The sequence below is a fragment of the Cetorhinus maximus genome, chromosome 20, assembly GCF_964194155.1.
Source record: "Cetorhinus maximus chromosome 20, sCetMax3.hap1.1, whole genome shotgun sequence".
Lineage (NCBI taxonomy): Eukaryota > Metazoa > Chordata > Chondrichthyes > Lamniformes > Cetorhinidae > Cetorhinus > Cetorhinus maximus.
The window spans coordinates 50,399,005-50,414,769 of record NC_135898.1 but is presented as its reverse complement, the minus strand read 5'-3'; the positions used below and the strand labels follow the sequence as shown (position 1 = coordinate 50,414,769).

The 15,765-nt window shown below is 41.5% G+C and overlaps 1 protein-coding gene across 1 annotated transcript in view; it reads left to right on the top strand.

Annotated features, from left to right (window-relative positions):
• eno4 (enolase 4) overlaps positions 1-15,765 on the top strand; it is a 106,749-nt gene that overhangs the window by 68,973 nt on the left and 22,011 nt on the right. The window contains 4 exon segments of the mRNA XM_078565198.1: positions 5,369-5,500; positions 10,445-10,510; positions 10,722-10,880; positions 11,673-11,795. Of these exon segments, the coding sequence (XP_078421324.1) occupies positions 5,369-5,500; positions 10,445-10,510; positions 10,722-10,880; positions 11,673-11,795 (480 nt within the window).

Sequence of the window (15,765 nt, the reverse complement as noted above, 5' to 3'; positions counted from 1 at the left end):
CTTGGATGGTCTAAGTTCAGCTATAAAAAGAGTTTATATTAGTAGTGAGGACTGAATGCGTGCAGTTGTTGAATAAGAAAGTCTATATTTTTATTTTGTACAAACCTAATTTAGTTTGTAGTTGGCACTAAACTGAAATCTACAGTTTAAATTCTGCAGTTGCCAGCCGTAAGCAGGGTTTTCTCAAGGGTTCCAGTGAAAGAGCAGCTTAATGAAGAACCAGCTGAAATGGGATCCTCATTAAGTGACTCAGATAGGCCTATTGTGTTAGGAGCACATATAGGTAGCTAATTTCATGCGATTTATAATAGAGTGCCAGAGTTGAGTGCTTCAGGGAGTTAAGTAGAAGAAGGGAAAGAGGTAACAAAAACAAAAAAAATGCTGGAAAAGCTCAGCAGGTCTGACAGCATCTGTGGAGAGAAAGGCAGAGTTGTCAGACTTGCTGAGTTTTTTCAACATTTTTTTTTGTTTCAGATTTCCAGCATCTGCAGTACTTTGCCTTTATATAAGGGAAAGAGGTGCTTGGTTGCTTTTGCCTAAACTTTTTCAGCCTCCAGGAATTGATTTTTGCGCTGCTACAGGAGAGTAAGCTGGTTAATTGATGAGTATCTGGTAAGTGATTAAGGTTTATTCTATTCCTAAGACTCAAAATAGTATATTTTGTGCGAGAGGTGAGTGGGAGAGGAGAAAAGGTGTGGATCGAGAGTCATACCTGCAGTGAGACCAGCAGCGGGGTGACGTCACGAACCACACCGTGACGTGATTGCAGGAAAAGCAGCTGATTGGTGAGTAGGATTGGTGAGTATTTCTAGTCGTTAAAGTAAAAGTCAGGCCTTTAGTTTGTGTTTAGATCTCTAGTCTTTTTTCTCTCTTTTTCTTAAAAATAGTTTAAGTATAAGATTGATACTGGTGTAAAAAAAAAATTACAGTAAAGAGCAGGGATACTAGAGTAATTAATTAATTAAATACAATTTAATTAAATTAAATAAAATAGTGATGGCAGAACCAGTGATGTGTTGCTGCTGCAGCATGTGGGAGCTGCTGGACACCAAGGTAATCCAGAGCGACCATATCTGTAGTAAGTGCTTGCAGCTCGAGGAACTTCAGATTTGAGTTGAGGAGTTGGAGTCCGAGCTGCAGACATTGCACCACATCAGAAAGGGGGAAAGCTACCCAGACACTTTGCTCCAGGAGGCGGTCACACCCCTCCGATTTGGTCTGTGATCAGGGACAGGAAGGTGTGACTGCAGATGAGGCAGGTATGGGAACCCAGGGGGTAGCATTCGAGGAGCCTCTGTCCCTGCAATTGTCCAACAGTTACGAAGCTCTTGCAAGCTGTGTGGACGAGAGCAGGGACTGCAAGGAGGATGAGCAAAATGACCACGGCACCAGGTTACAGGGAGCCATTCAAGTGGGGGAAGGAAATAGGAATATAGTAGTGGTAGGGGACAGTATAATTAGGGGGATGGATATTGTTCTCTGCAGCCGTGAGCTTGAGTCCTGAAAGTTGTGTTGCCTGCCCAGTGCCAGGATTAAGGACATCTCCTCAGGGCTGGAGAGGAACTTGGAATGGGAGGGGAGGGATCCAGTTGTTGTCATCCACATTGGTACCAGCGACATTGATAGGACTAGAAGGGAGGTTCTGCTGAAAGAATTTGAACAGTTAGGAACTAAATTAAAAAGCAGAAACTCCAAGCTAATAATCTCGGGATTACTACCTGATCCACAGGCAAACTGGTATAGGGTAACTAAAGTCAAGGAGTTAAATGCATGGCTCAGAGATTGGTATTGAAGGAATGGGTTTTAGTTCATGGGGCACTGGCACCAATACTGGGTTAGAACGAGCTGTCCCGGTGAGAGGAGCTTCACTTGAACCGTGCTGGGACCAGTGTCCTGGCAAATCAATAACTAAAGCTGTAGAGAGGGCTTTAAACTAAATAGAGGGGGGTAGGGATCTGGAGAGGGGATTTGTAGGCTTACAAAGCAAAAGGATATGGCTGCATTGCAGGGCATCTATTTAGGTAATGATACCCAGAGTGTGACAGGAAGGGACAGTGTGTGCAAACATTTTTTTAAAAAGCAGTAAATAGGGTCAAAGGGGGAAAAGATGGTAAAAAGACAAAATTAATGGCTCTTTACTTAAATGTGCGTAGTATTTGGAACAAAATAAATGAATTAATGGCACAAATTGAGGTTAATGGGTATGATCTTATTACAGGGACATGGTTACAAGGAGATCAAAGCTCGGAACTAAATATTCAGCGGTATGTAACTTTTCAAAAGAACAGGCAGGAAGGAAAGGGTGGTGGAGTAGCTTTGTTAGTACAAGATGGAATAAGTACGATAGCAGGAAATGATTTTTGATCGGAAGATGTAACATCCATATGGGTGGAGGTAAGAAATAACAAGGAGAAGAAGACACTGGTGGGAGTAGTCTATAGGCCCCTTAACAGTAGCAATACTGTAGGACAGAGAATAAATTGGGAGATAATGAGGGCATGGAAAAAAAGGCAGTACATTAATCATGGGTGACTTTAAGCTTCATATAGATTGGGAAAATCAAATTGGCAGAGGTAGCTACGAGCAAGAATTCATAGAGTATATTCGGGCCAGTTTCCCAGAACATGTTGTGGACCCAACCAAGGACCAGGCTATTTTGGATCTGGTAATGTGTAATGAGGCAGGTTTAATAAATGACCTCAGAGTAAAAGATCCTCTAGGAAACAGTGATCATAACATGATAGAATTTAGCATTCAGTTTGAGAGTGAGAAACTTGTCATAAACAACTGTGCTAAACTTAAATAAGGGTAATTACAAAGGAATGAGGGCAGAGTTGGCTGGAGTGGACTGGGAAAGGAGTTCAGCAGAAAAGATGGTTGATGAACAATGGCGGACGTTTAAGAAAATAGTCCATGACTCACAACAAAGATATATCCCAATAAGGAAGAAGGATTCTAGGAGGGGGATGAACCAACCATGGTTAACAAAGGAAGTGAAGGATAGACACCTTAACTTCAATTTGAAGTTTGAAAGAAAATTGAAAGAAAAAAACATACAAAGATTAGTGGTAAGCCAGAGGATTGGGAAAGTTTTACAAACCAACAAAAGATGACCAAAAAAATAATAAAGAGGGAGAAAATAAACTTTGAGGGTAAACTAACAAGTAATATAAAGAGAGCTTCTTTAAATATATAAAAAGGAAGAGATAGGCACAAGTGAACATGGGACCCTTAGAGGATGAGGCTGGGGAAATAATAATGGGGAACCAGAAAATGGCAGAGGAGCTGAATAAAGACTGCATCAGTCTTCATGGTAGAAGACACTAATAGCATTCCAAAAATGCTAAATAATCAAGGGGCAAAAGAGGGAGAGGAAATAAATACAATAACTATTACTAGAGAAAAAGTACTAGGGAAACTAATGGGGCTAAAGGCTGATAAGTCCCCTGGACCTAATAGGTTGCATCCTAGGACACTAAAGGAAGTAGCTGCAGAGATAGTGGATTCACTGGTAGTAATCTTGCAAGAATCCTTAGATTCTGGAAAAGTCCCAGAGGATTGTAAAACTGCCAATGTAGCACCCTTATTCAAAAAGGGAGACAAAAAACAGGTAACTATAGGCCAGTTAGCTAAACATCCGTCATTGGGAAAATGTTGGAGTCTATTATAAAGGATGTAATAGCAGAGCATTTAGAAATACATAATATAATCAAGCAGAGTCAGCATGACTTCACGAAGGGGAAATCATGCCTAACAACTTTATTAGAATTCTTTGAGGAGGTAACAAGCAGGATAGATAAAGGGGAGCCAGTGGATGTAATCTATTTGGATTTTCAAAAGGTGTTCAATAATGTACCACGCATAGGTTACTTAATAAGATAAGAGCCCATGGTGTTGGGGGTAGTATATTGGCATGGATAGAGGATTGGCTAACAGAAGAGAGAGAGTTGGGATAAGGGAGCCATTTTCAGGATGGCAACCTGTAACTACTGGAGTGCCACAGGGATCAGTGCTGGGGCCACAATTATTTACAATATATATTAATGACTTGGATGAGGGAAGTGAATGTAGTATCGCTAAGTTTGTGGATGACACAAAAATAGGTGGGAAGGCAAGTGGTGAGGATGACACAAACAGTCTACAGAGCATTATAGATAGGTTAAGTGAGTGGGCAAAAGTTTAGCAGATGGAATATAATGTGGGAAAATGTGAGATTATGCACTTTGGCAGGATGAATAGAGGAGCTGATTATTATTTAAATGGAGAAAGACTGCAGAAAGCTGCAGCACTGAGGGATTTGGGGGTCCTCATGAATGAATCCCAAAAAGCTAGCATAGAAGTTCAGCAGGTAATAGGGAAGGCAAATGGAATGTTGGCCTTTATTTCAAGGAGAATGGAGTATAAAAATAGCTAAGTCTTGCTAAAACTATACAAGGCACTAGTTAGACCACACCTAGAATACTGTGAACAGTTTTGGTCCCCTTATCTAAGAAAAGATATACTGGCACTGGAGGCAGTTCAGAGAAGGTTCACTAGGTTGATCCCAGGTATGGAGGGATTTTCTTATGAGGAGAGGTTGAGTAGGTTGGGCCTGTACTCATTGGAGTTTAGAAGAATGAGAGGCGACCTTATTGAAACATATAAGATTCTTATGAGGCTTGACAAGGGTAGGTGCTGAGAGGTTGTTTCCCCTTGTGGGAGAGTCTAGGACCAGAAGGCATAATCTCAGAGTAATGGGTCGCCCATTTAAAACAGAGATGAGGAGGAATTTCTTCTCTCAGAGGGTAGTGAATCTGTGGAATTCTTTACCGCAAAGGGCTGTAGAGGCTCGGTCGTTAAGTATATTCAAGGCTGAGATAGACAGACTTTTGATCAGTAATGGAATCAAGGGTCATGGGGAAAAGGCAGGAAAGTGGAATTGAGGATTATCAGATCAGCCATGATCTCATTGAATGGCAGAGCAGACTCGATGGGCCAAATAGCCTACTTCTGCTCCTAAGACCTATGGTCTTATAGCGTATTAAACAACTTTCACAGCTGTAAAACTCTACTAAACATTGGCAAACAGGTACAATATGACATTGACATTGACACTGTTGTAATTTTCTGTTAATAAATGCCAACACTCTAATTATGCAAGCTTTCTATGAGGCAAAACGTACAATCATTATGCCTCTTGGTAGTAATTAACCACCTCTGGTGTGTAAAGATATCAAAATGCAAGCTATGCGCCAGCATGATGTTTTGGGAAATTACCATATTTAATGCAAGCTATTCTGGTACTAGAAAAACGTAACTATAAGCAGGAAAAGCATCTACATATTTCCATGTTTTAAACACAGCCTAAAACTCTAATTTGAAATTTTAGGAGCCTCCAAAAGAATTGAGAATGCCACTTCCTATGGTAAGTTTACTTAGTTGTGGGAAGTCATCTGGAGGAAAATTAAAATTGATGAAGGAAGTGATAGCAGTTCCAAAACCCAACCTCAGTTATAAACAGGTAAGGCAATTCTAATCATTGTAATGATCTTCCCCTGCATTAGGCAGGAGAACACATAAAATGGCTTGATGGACCAGCTGGTCCTTTCCTATGTTTCTAGGACTATTGCAGATGGACTTCTTCCTTATTACTTTTTTTTTATTCATTCATGGATTGTGAGTGACGCTGCCAAGGCCAGTATTTATTGCCCATTTCCAATTCACTTATTCAATAATTGATTATTTTTGTTTGTTTTGAGATTGATTCATGTTAGTTCCCAGGAACAGGGATATTGCCAATGTAGCCAGCAAAGGACTGACTATGTTTAATAAATATAGCATATAGGTCACAAGAGGTTACCTCTGGTAAGATACAAGTTTATAAACACAATTGTTTCATCACTAAGTTAAGCATTCCAATTGTTGTTATGAGGATGGATATCAGAGATAAGTGGAAAAATAAATACAATGGCCTCAAATCTGCAGGCCAGCAATTGTAGCATATATACTGGAATTGTGGCAACTGGAACAACTATCACTGACGTGGTCAAAGTTTCTGGGGTCAGGGGGAGTTTCCATATTTTGCCTGCAAATGGTGGTTGCCTGTGCCAATCTGAGTGTAACTATGATGCAAGCATATAAACCAAGCCAGGAAATCCAATGAAGTTCCAAACCGATTTTAAAAATATCTAAATCTTTTACCATCTAAGTCACAGTCCTGACCTGAACCTTCAGTAACTTCTACATCTGCTGGTAGTCAAAGAGGTACTTCTGATGTATCTCCATCTTTTGGGACTAATTGAATGCTAATGGAGTTCTGATAATTGGAGTCCCTGACTCACCCATACCCTGAACACCAATTCCGCCCACCACTTCCCCACTACATTGATACATATGGACATGTGAAATAGGAGCAGAATTTAGTCATTTAGCCCCTCGAGCCTGCTCCGCCATAAGATCTGTTTGTGTTTCGAATTCCACATTCCCAACAATCCCTGATAACCTTTGATTCCCTTGCCTAGCAAGAATCTATCTACCTCTGCCTTAAAAAATATTCAATGACCCTGCCTCCACCGTCTTCTGAGGCAGAGAGTTCCAAAGTCTCACAATCTTCTCAGAGAAAACATTTCTCCTCATCTCCTCAACAGTGCGCCCTAGTTCTGGACTCACAAGAGGAAACATCCTTTCCACGTCCACCTTGTCAATACCTTCAGGATTTTATATACTTCAATCAAGTCAGCCCTCACTCTTCTAAACTCCAATGGAAACAAGCCCAGTCTGTCTAATCTTTCCTCATAAGACAACCTGCTCATTCCAGGTATCAATCTAGTAAACCTCCTCTGAATCGTCTCCAATACATTTACATCCATCCTCAAATAAGGAGACCAAAACTGCACACAATATTCAAGATGTGGTCTCACCAGTTCCCTGCATAACTGAAACATAACATCCTTACTTTTATTTTCAATTCCTCTTGTAATAAAGGGTTGCAGTCCATTAGCCTTCTTAAATACCTGCTGCATACTAACTTTTTGTGACTTATGCACTAGAACACCTAGATCGCTTTGTAGCTCAGAATTCTGCAGCCTGTTTAAGTAATACTCTGCTTTTTTATTTGTCCTGTCAAGTGAACAACTTCACATTTTCCCACATTATACTTCATCTGCCATATTTTTGCCCACTCACTCAACGTTTTTTTTATCCATCTGCAACATTCTTATGCCCCCTTCACAACATACTTTCCTACCTATCTTTGTGTCATCTGCAAATTTAGCTATCATGCCTTCACTCCCCTCATCTAAGTCATTGACATAAATTGTGAAAAGTTGAGGCCCCAGCAGAGACCCCTGCGGGACTCCACTCTTCACATCATGCCAATCAGAAAAAGACCCATTTATGCATACTCTGTTTTTTGCCAGCCAGCTAATCTTCTATCCATGCGCAAAAGAGCACAGACCCCAACTCAGGGAACCAACCGCCCCCCCCCCCCCCCCCCCCCCCGACACACAGGCTCCCACACCGGCTCAGTGCTTCCAGGTGCACGTCATGCTGAGTGGGCCTTAATTGGCCTGCCCACGTAAAATGGTGGTGCGGACCCGATCAGGGGCGCCGATCAGGTCCTCACCCGCCCCTGTACGACCCTTCCGACGGGGGGAAAATTCTCCCCTTAATGTTGTTTTAGTTTGTTGCTGTTTTCAGCTGCACTTGCTGATTATATATAAATTGATGCACCTGGTAAGGTCTGCTGATGCAAACTTGAATACTGCCTTTAATCTGAGCACTAGTCTGTACCATCTGAATATTTGGAAGTTAGAGTACTGTGAAAACCAGATTGGCTCTCGTTCAATTGATACTTCGTGGGAAGAATTTCCCCCCACCATTGCGGGGGAAGTGCAGGCGCGCTTCCAATTGGCACCCCGATCAGGGGCGTGCCACGAATTTAGGTGGGCAGGCCAATTAAGGCCCGCCCAGCGTGACAGCCGCCAGGAAGCACTATGCGCTCCCTGTGCGGACGGGGGAGTTTCCCCCAGCTGAGAGTGCGTTCTTTCGCGCATGCGCACGAAAGAGTGCACTCATCTCCCTGAAGCTAAGTGCTGCCTCAGGGAGATCGGCTCCAAATGTAAAAATGGGAAAGGTACAAAAACAAAATTTCCCTGACATGTCCCCTCATGTGACACTGTCAGATGACTTGGGACATGTCCATGACTTTAAATCAACCATTTAATAAATTTTTTAAAACCCTCTTGAAACCTCATCCCACCTGTGGATGAGATCTCATGCTTTTTCTGAAGCCCACCAGGGCTCCCAGCCTGCCTGCCAACCCTAAGGTTGGACAGGCAGGTCCATTAATGAGGTTAATGACTTTGTCAATGGCCTCAATAGGCCATTGACAGCTAATTCGGCTGCGCCACCGCCGACCTGAAAATTGAAATGACACGGGGTGACGTCGGGAGTTCTGCCTGATGTCATCCCGCGTAATTTTACACGCCGGCAAGCGGGCCCTGCCCCCCCCCCCCCGCTCGCTGACCTAAAGACCCTGCCCCATGTTTTCTCAGAGGTATCAAGCAGAGATAACAAATTTCCACCTATGCCATTTTAGAAACATGGAAGAGAATGAGAGAAAGTGGAAGAAGAAATGAAAGTAACTACATCAGTTTCTTTTTAATAATCAAATGGCTTTTAAAGCCAGATAATTAACTCTTAGTATTTTCCTGCTAAGTAGGTTTTTGTTAGACAGCTGGAAAAGTCAGTTTGTTTACCAGACAGAGACTTTAGCTGAAAAGCATTTAACTACAAGTGTTCTTTGTCTTAGCAGTTGTCCTCCTAGGGCAGGCTTGTCCAACCTTCTTGCTTAGGAGGCCACATTACAATTTTTCTTACCCTCGGGAGTTGGGGGGGTGGGGCTGGTGAGCAAATTTTGGAAAGATAATGTTTGACATAACATTAAATGTGAATTTCAAAAAAAAGCTGACGTATGAAAAGAAGCAACTTGCTGAGCAAAAAAAAATCACAACAATAAATTGACAGTTAAAAAAAATGAGTAATAAATAAAGACAACCATTAGAGTGTGAAAGGGTGAGAATGTGTTTGTTCAGCTCACTCCCAGTCTCAGGGTGCTGACTCACATCATTCACCCACCGAGAGTGGGTGAGAGTGCCTGTTGGTATGCGGGGGTGAGGGTGAATGAGAATATTGAGACTGGGAGTGAGCCAAACACACAATCTCCCCTCCCTCTCACCACCCCCCTCTCTGTCACAAACACACTCGCCCCCTCCTCCCCACCCACCCCCACACTCACCATGCACATGCATAAATACACTCACCACCCACAGATGCACACACGTTCACCCTCGTGCGCACACACACACACACACCCCCACACACATGCACACCCACCTTCATACTCACTCACTCAGCCACCCTCACTCATTCAGCCACCCTCACCACTCACTCACTTTCTAAATCAGTTAGGGTGGGGAGAACAGAAGAGAGACCTGGAGCGAGTGACCGACCGCATATGTCCGCCAAGGGGAGCACCAAGAACCGGGGGAATGCCTGGAGAACGCAGGGAACAAGGGGATTTCCAGGGGATCACCTTGGAGCATCAGGAGAATGAGGGAAGAACCAGTGGAATGCGACCAGAGCACCAAAATCAGGGTGAAAGCGGTTGGAGCCAGGCCAGAGCACTGGGAGTGAGGGGGAAAGCATGGTTAGTGTGTGTGCTCATGTGCCTATCAGTAGCAAACATGGGAGAGAAACAGACTGTTATTGGAGGAGCAGTCCCCTGCAGAAATCTTCAAACTCACGGCCTGCGAGACAAGCCTGCCTTAGGGATTAACTCCTCCAAGGATGCATCTCTGCAAGGCAAGTGAATTAGTTGGTTGACAACTCAGTCAAGATAAAGCCATGGTAAGGTGTATAGAAGGTCTTTGTTGTTAAAACTGAAATTCATTAAGATCAACCATGATCTAATTGAATAATGAAGCAGACTCAAATGGCCATTTGGCCTTATGTTCTTGTTAAGTAAATAAGGGGTGAGGTAATAATTTGAAACATGCAGATTCTCACATAGCTAGAATGGAAGAAGGGTATAAAAAGATGGGTATTAGAACAAATACTTCAGCATTTGAAAAGGCATGGCTTGCCGATTCCCTCAAGCTCAAGATCTGTAACATGTGAAATCTCCAGTTCATGGTGCGATAAGTGCTTTGCATATATGTGTAATTATCATTAGTAGTGGTCATCTTTGTATATGTGTAATTGTTAGGAATAATGGTTATCATTGTATGCTTAATTCCTATGGAAGCAAATAAATGCCTTTGATCCCTAATATCTTGTGGAATAATTAATGCATTTATAAACAAAAATATCCATTCCCTAACAAGTCTAGAAAATCTGCTTACTCTTATCACCAGTATGGAATAATTTGAGAATGTAATTGTGACTGTTTGAAACTGTCTTGCAGAGTCTTAAGATGATGATGGCTCTTCAACAACAAATTTCCAAATGGATGTTCACCCAAAAATCTGGAGTAAGAATATGTTGAGGAATAATGCATTATATTATCTATCCCAATTAAACAGCCAAAAAAACTGTTATGTTCAATGTTAAAATTAAAATATTAGAAGAAAGAAGACAAAGCCTTATTGTCTGTATTTTATTAGTGTTGGGGGATAAAATCACAATCTTTTAAACAAAGCAACCAGATAAAATAAATAACGCTGCCTGTTTGTTACATTCAGCCTATAGCAATGTCTCACTTAGGCTGCTGGGAGAAAGGATTTGATCATACAGAACAGCCTTTTGAGGTGATCCAAGAGGCTTGTAACGCACTAGAATTGACACTGGGGGAAGATCTACATTTGATGCTCAATTGTGCTGCTCATGAATTGATGGATTATGTGAGTTAAGATTAAACTTGCATAAATTTATATAATTAATGTCTGTCCTCTTGTACAATCACTCAATGGCCTCTTGGCCTCACCCCTCCCTGCTTCTGGAATTCCTTCTCTAAACCTCTGCACTACTTATAACCTACCTTTCCAGAGCATTCGCCAGAGGGAGATCTGTTTGTACCCAAGTTGTTTGGTGCAGACCTATCATGACCTAGTAGGTTGGTTACCAGAACCAGCCATAGCTCTCCATGAGCACATTCACAATGACAGGCACTGTGTCCCACCCCCCTAAACCAGTTTATGTTTCACTTCTTTTCTATTTTTCCTTAGTTCAATTGAAGAGTCATACAGACTCGAAACGTTAACTCTGTTCCTCTCCACAGATACTGTCAGACCTGCTGAGTTTTTCCAGGTATTTTTATTTTTGTTTCACAATGACCATTGTGTGCAGACCCTGTGCACTGACTGTAGTGTAAGTGATGATGCATTATGTAGCTAGTTTATTTCATAGTGAATTGAGGTATTATTGAAGCTTTAGGAGATACAAGCGTTGCAAAGTTTTCAATTATATGATGCATGTTGAAGGCACTCCCTTCTGAGCCTTGAGATGCAAGGTTGTGAGGACTTGACTTGGGTAACAAATACACGTGGAAGAAGCAATATTTTATAAGAAACATGGCGAGATACATAGTACTGTCAAATGCTCTTGCCACATTTCTTTGTATGCCATCATCTTCAGCATCTGTTTCCATACCGAAATTAGATAATGAATGCGCACTTTCCTTTTATTCCTTCTAGGAGGAGAAATATGAAATTATAACTGGAGTACTAAAACATCCTGATGAAATGATAGAACTGTACACAGGCCTAGTAGAGAAGTACCCATCAATCATTGGTCTGATAGATCCCCTTCGGAAGGAGGTTAGTAGCTGTCACTTATGTTAGCTTGAAAGATGATCATTAATTTCAAAATACAGTTGAAAGATTACCAAAACTGTAGAAATTTAAGTAGGTTAAAATCAATGTGAATATATAATGTGAACTACTATACAATCTGGTTCAAAGGTCTTATTTTGATTCCATCTATAAAATAGTAACCTACTACAAAACAACACTTCTGTAAAAGCACATTTAAGATAGCATAACATTCCTCAAAGCACTTCACAGGGTATAGGGAAAGAAGACTTGAGCAAAAGGGTGAGTGGTGACCAGACAAAGGGATGGATTTTTAAGGAGGAAAGGGAGGTTGAGAAGTGGAGTGGTTTAAGAAGGAAATTCCAGAGAATGAGACTTAGGTGTCTGAAGAATTGGTTGACAATGGTGGGTTGAAAGGAAAGAGGAGGAGTACAGAAGAGGGATGAAGAGTTTGGCAAGGTGGATTTGTAGGGATGGAGGAAGTTACAAAAATAGGGAAGGATGAGTCCTTGGAGGGATTTCAAAATGAGGATAAGGATTTTAAATATTAGGCATTGGGGGACTGGAACTCGATTTAGTTCAGTGCAGATAGGCGACAGGCAAATAAAATTTGATGCAGGGTAGGATGTGAGCAGTTGAAGATGACCTGCAATTTATGCAAGATGGGACGCTGACAGAGCACCGGAGTAATTGAGGCCAAATGCAACTAAGTTTTAGCAGCAGATTGGGTGAAGTTAGGCTGCAATACTGGCAACAGCAATTTGCATTCAGATAGTGTCTTTTAATGTTGTAAGATATTCACAGGAGCATAATCAGACAAAGGTTGACAACAGACCAAAGAAAGAGACATTAGAATAGGTGATCAAAAGCTTGGTCATAAAAACATGTTTTAAAGAGTTAAAACAGAAAATACTAGAAATACTCAGTACTCTGTGGAGAGAGAAAAAAAGTTAACATATAAGGTCGATGACTTTTCATCAAAACTGGGAAAAGTTGAGGGCGTAAAGATTTTAAGCAAGTGAAATTGGGGAGGGTGGGAACAAGAACAAAAGAGAAGATCTGTGATAGGGTAGAAGGCAGGAGAGATTAAATGACAAATGGGTTTATGGTGCAAGACCAAAGCAAGCAGTGATGGGACAGGCAAAGAAACAAAAGATGTGTCTAGAGGAAGTGTAAATGGCAGCATCATGAACAGCTGGGGCTGAATTTTCATAGTTTCAGAGCTGAGAGCAGAGGTGGGCACACGTGAAAAATCAGGCTGCCGAGCACATGATCAATTCCCAACCAGGTTTCACACACAACAATTTTCGCAAAGGAGTCAAGAATCGGAAAGCAGCCAGTCTCCCAAAAATGCCAAGTCCGCAATCAAGGACGCGAACAAGAACATAAGAAATAGGAACAGGATTAGACCATTCGGCCCCTTGAGCCTGCTCCGCCATTCAATAACCTAATGGCTGATCTTCTTGTGTTTCGATTTCCACATTCCCATCTAACCCCGATAATCTTTGATTCCCTTGCCTAACAAGAATCTATTTACCTCTGCCTTAAAAATATTCAATGCCTCTGCTTCCACCACCTTCTGAGGCAGAGAATTCCAAAGTCGCACAATCCTCAGAGAAAAAATTTCTCCTCATCTCTGCCACAAAAGGGCGATTCCTAATTTTAAAATAGTGCCCCCTAGTTCTGGACTCACCCACAAGAGGAAACATCCTTTCGACCACCTTGTCAAGGCCGTTCAGAATCTTGTATTCTTCAATCAAATCACCCCTAACTCTTCTAAACTCCAGTGGAACAAGCCCAGTCTGTTCAACCTTTCCTCCTAAGACAACCCACTCATTCCAGGCATCAATCTAGTAAACCTGCTTTGAACCACCTCCAATGCATTTACATCCTTCCTTTAAATAAGGAGACCAAAACTGCACACATTATTCGAGGTGTGGTCTCACCAATGCCTTGTTTAACTGAAGCATAACATCCTTACTTTTATGTTCAATCAATCTCATGATAAAGGATAGCATTCTATTAGCCTTCTTAATTACTTGCTGTACCTGCATACTAAGTTGTTGTGACTCATGTGCTAGAACACCTAGGTCCCTCTGCACCTCAGAATTATGCAGCTGTTCTCCATTTAAGTAGTACTCTGCATTTTTGTTCTTCCTGCCAAAGTGAACAATTTCACATTCTCCCACATTAAACTATATTTGCCAGATCTTTGCCCACTCACTCAACCTATCTATATCCATCTGCAACCTCCTCATGTCCTCTTCACAACATACTTTCCTACCTACCTTTGTGTCATCTGCAGATTTAGCTACCATGTCTTCACACCCCTCATCTAAGTCATTGATGTAAATCGTAAAATGTTGAGGCCTCAGTACAGATCCCTGTGGGACTCCACTCATCACATCGTACCAATCAGAAAAAGACCCATTTATGCATACTCTCTACTTTCTGCCAGCCAGCCAATCTTCTATCCATGCTAATATGTTACTCACTACAGCATGCATTTTTATTTTCTGTAATAATCTTTGATGTGGCACCTTATCAAATGCCTTCTGGAAATCCAAGTACAGTATGTGTACAGGCTCCCCTTTATCCACTGCGCATGTTACTCCTTCAAAAAAGCTCCAATAATTTGTTTAAACATGATTTTCCTTTCACAAAACCAAGCTGACTCTTTCCAATTGCCTTGAGCTCTTCTAAGCGCCCAACTATAACCTCCTTGATGATCGATTCTAATAACTTCCCCATGACAGACATCAAGCTAACTAGCCTATAGTTTCCTGTTTTCTGCCTCCCTCCCTTCTTGAATAGAGGGGTTATATTTGCTACTTTCCAATCTGATGGAAACTTTCCAGAATCTAGCGAATTTTGGAAAATTAACGTCAGCACATCGACTACCTCATTAGCCACCTCTTTTAAGACCCTAGAATGTAGTCCATCAGGACCCAGAGACTTGACAGCCTGCAGCTCCATCAATTTGTTCAGTACCGTTTCCCTAGTGATTTCAATTTCACCAAGTTCCTTTCTCCCATTCACCTTCTGATTTGCAGCTATTACTGGAATGTTTTTGTTTCCTCTGTAGTGAACATAGAAGCAAAATATTTGTTAATTTCTTTCACCATTTCCTTATTATCTACTATTAACTCTCCACGGTCACTCTCTATAGGACCAACACTCACTTTACTTATTCTTTTCCTTTTTAAGTACCTGTAGAAACTCTTGCTCTCTGTTTTTAATTTCTAGCTAGCTTCCTCTCATACTCTAATTTCTTTCTCCCGATTAACCTTTTAGTCTTTCTCTGCCGTTCTTTATATCCTGTCCAATCATCTGTCCTGCCACTCATCTTTGCGGAGTTGTATGCTTTTTCCTTAAGTTTGATGCTTTCCTTAATCTCTCTAGTTAACCACGGATGGTGGGTCCTCCCCTTAGAATTTTTCTTTATAGTGGGAATGTACTTATTCTGAATACTCTGAAATATCCCCTTAAATGCCTGCCACTGCTTCTCTATTGATCTACCCTCTAGCCTAGTTTCCCAGTTAACTTCAGCTAGCTCAGCTTTCATCCCCATATAGTTGCCCTTATTTAAGACACTAGCCATAGACCCATTCTTCTCCCATTCAAACTGGATGTAAAATTCAATCATATTATGGTCACTGCTACCTAGGCTAGGGGTGCCTTTACTCTGCAGTCATTAATTAATCCTGTCACGTTACACAATGCCAAATCTAATATAACCTGCTCTCTGGTTGGTTCCAGAACATGCTGCTCCAAGAGACTATCTCGAAAGCATTCTAAGAACTCCTCATCCAGGCTATTACTGCCAATCTGATTTTTCCAGTTTATGTGTAAATTAAAATCACCCATGATTATTGCCAACCCTTTAACACAAGCACACAATATTTTCTCTTGAATACTTTGTCCTACGCTACAGTGGCTACTGTTAGGGGGCCTGTAGACCACTTCCACTAATGAC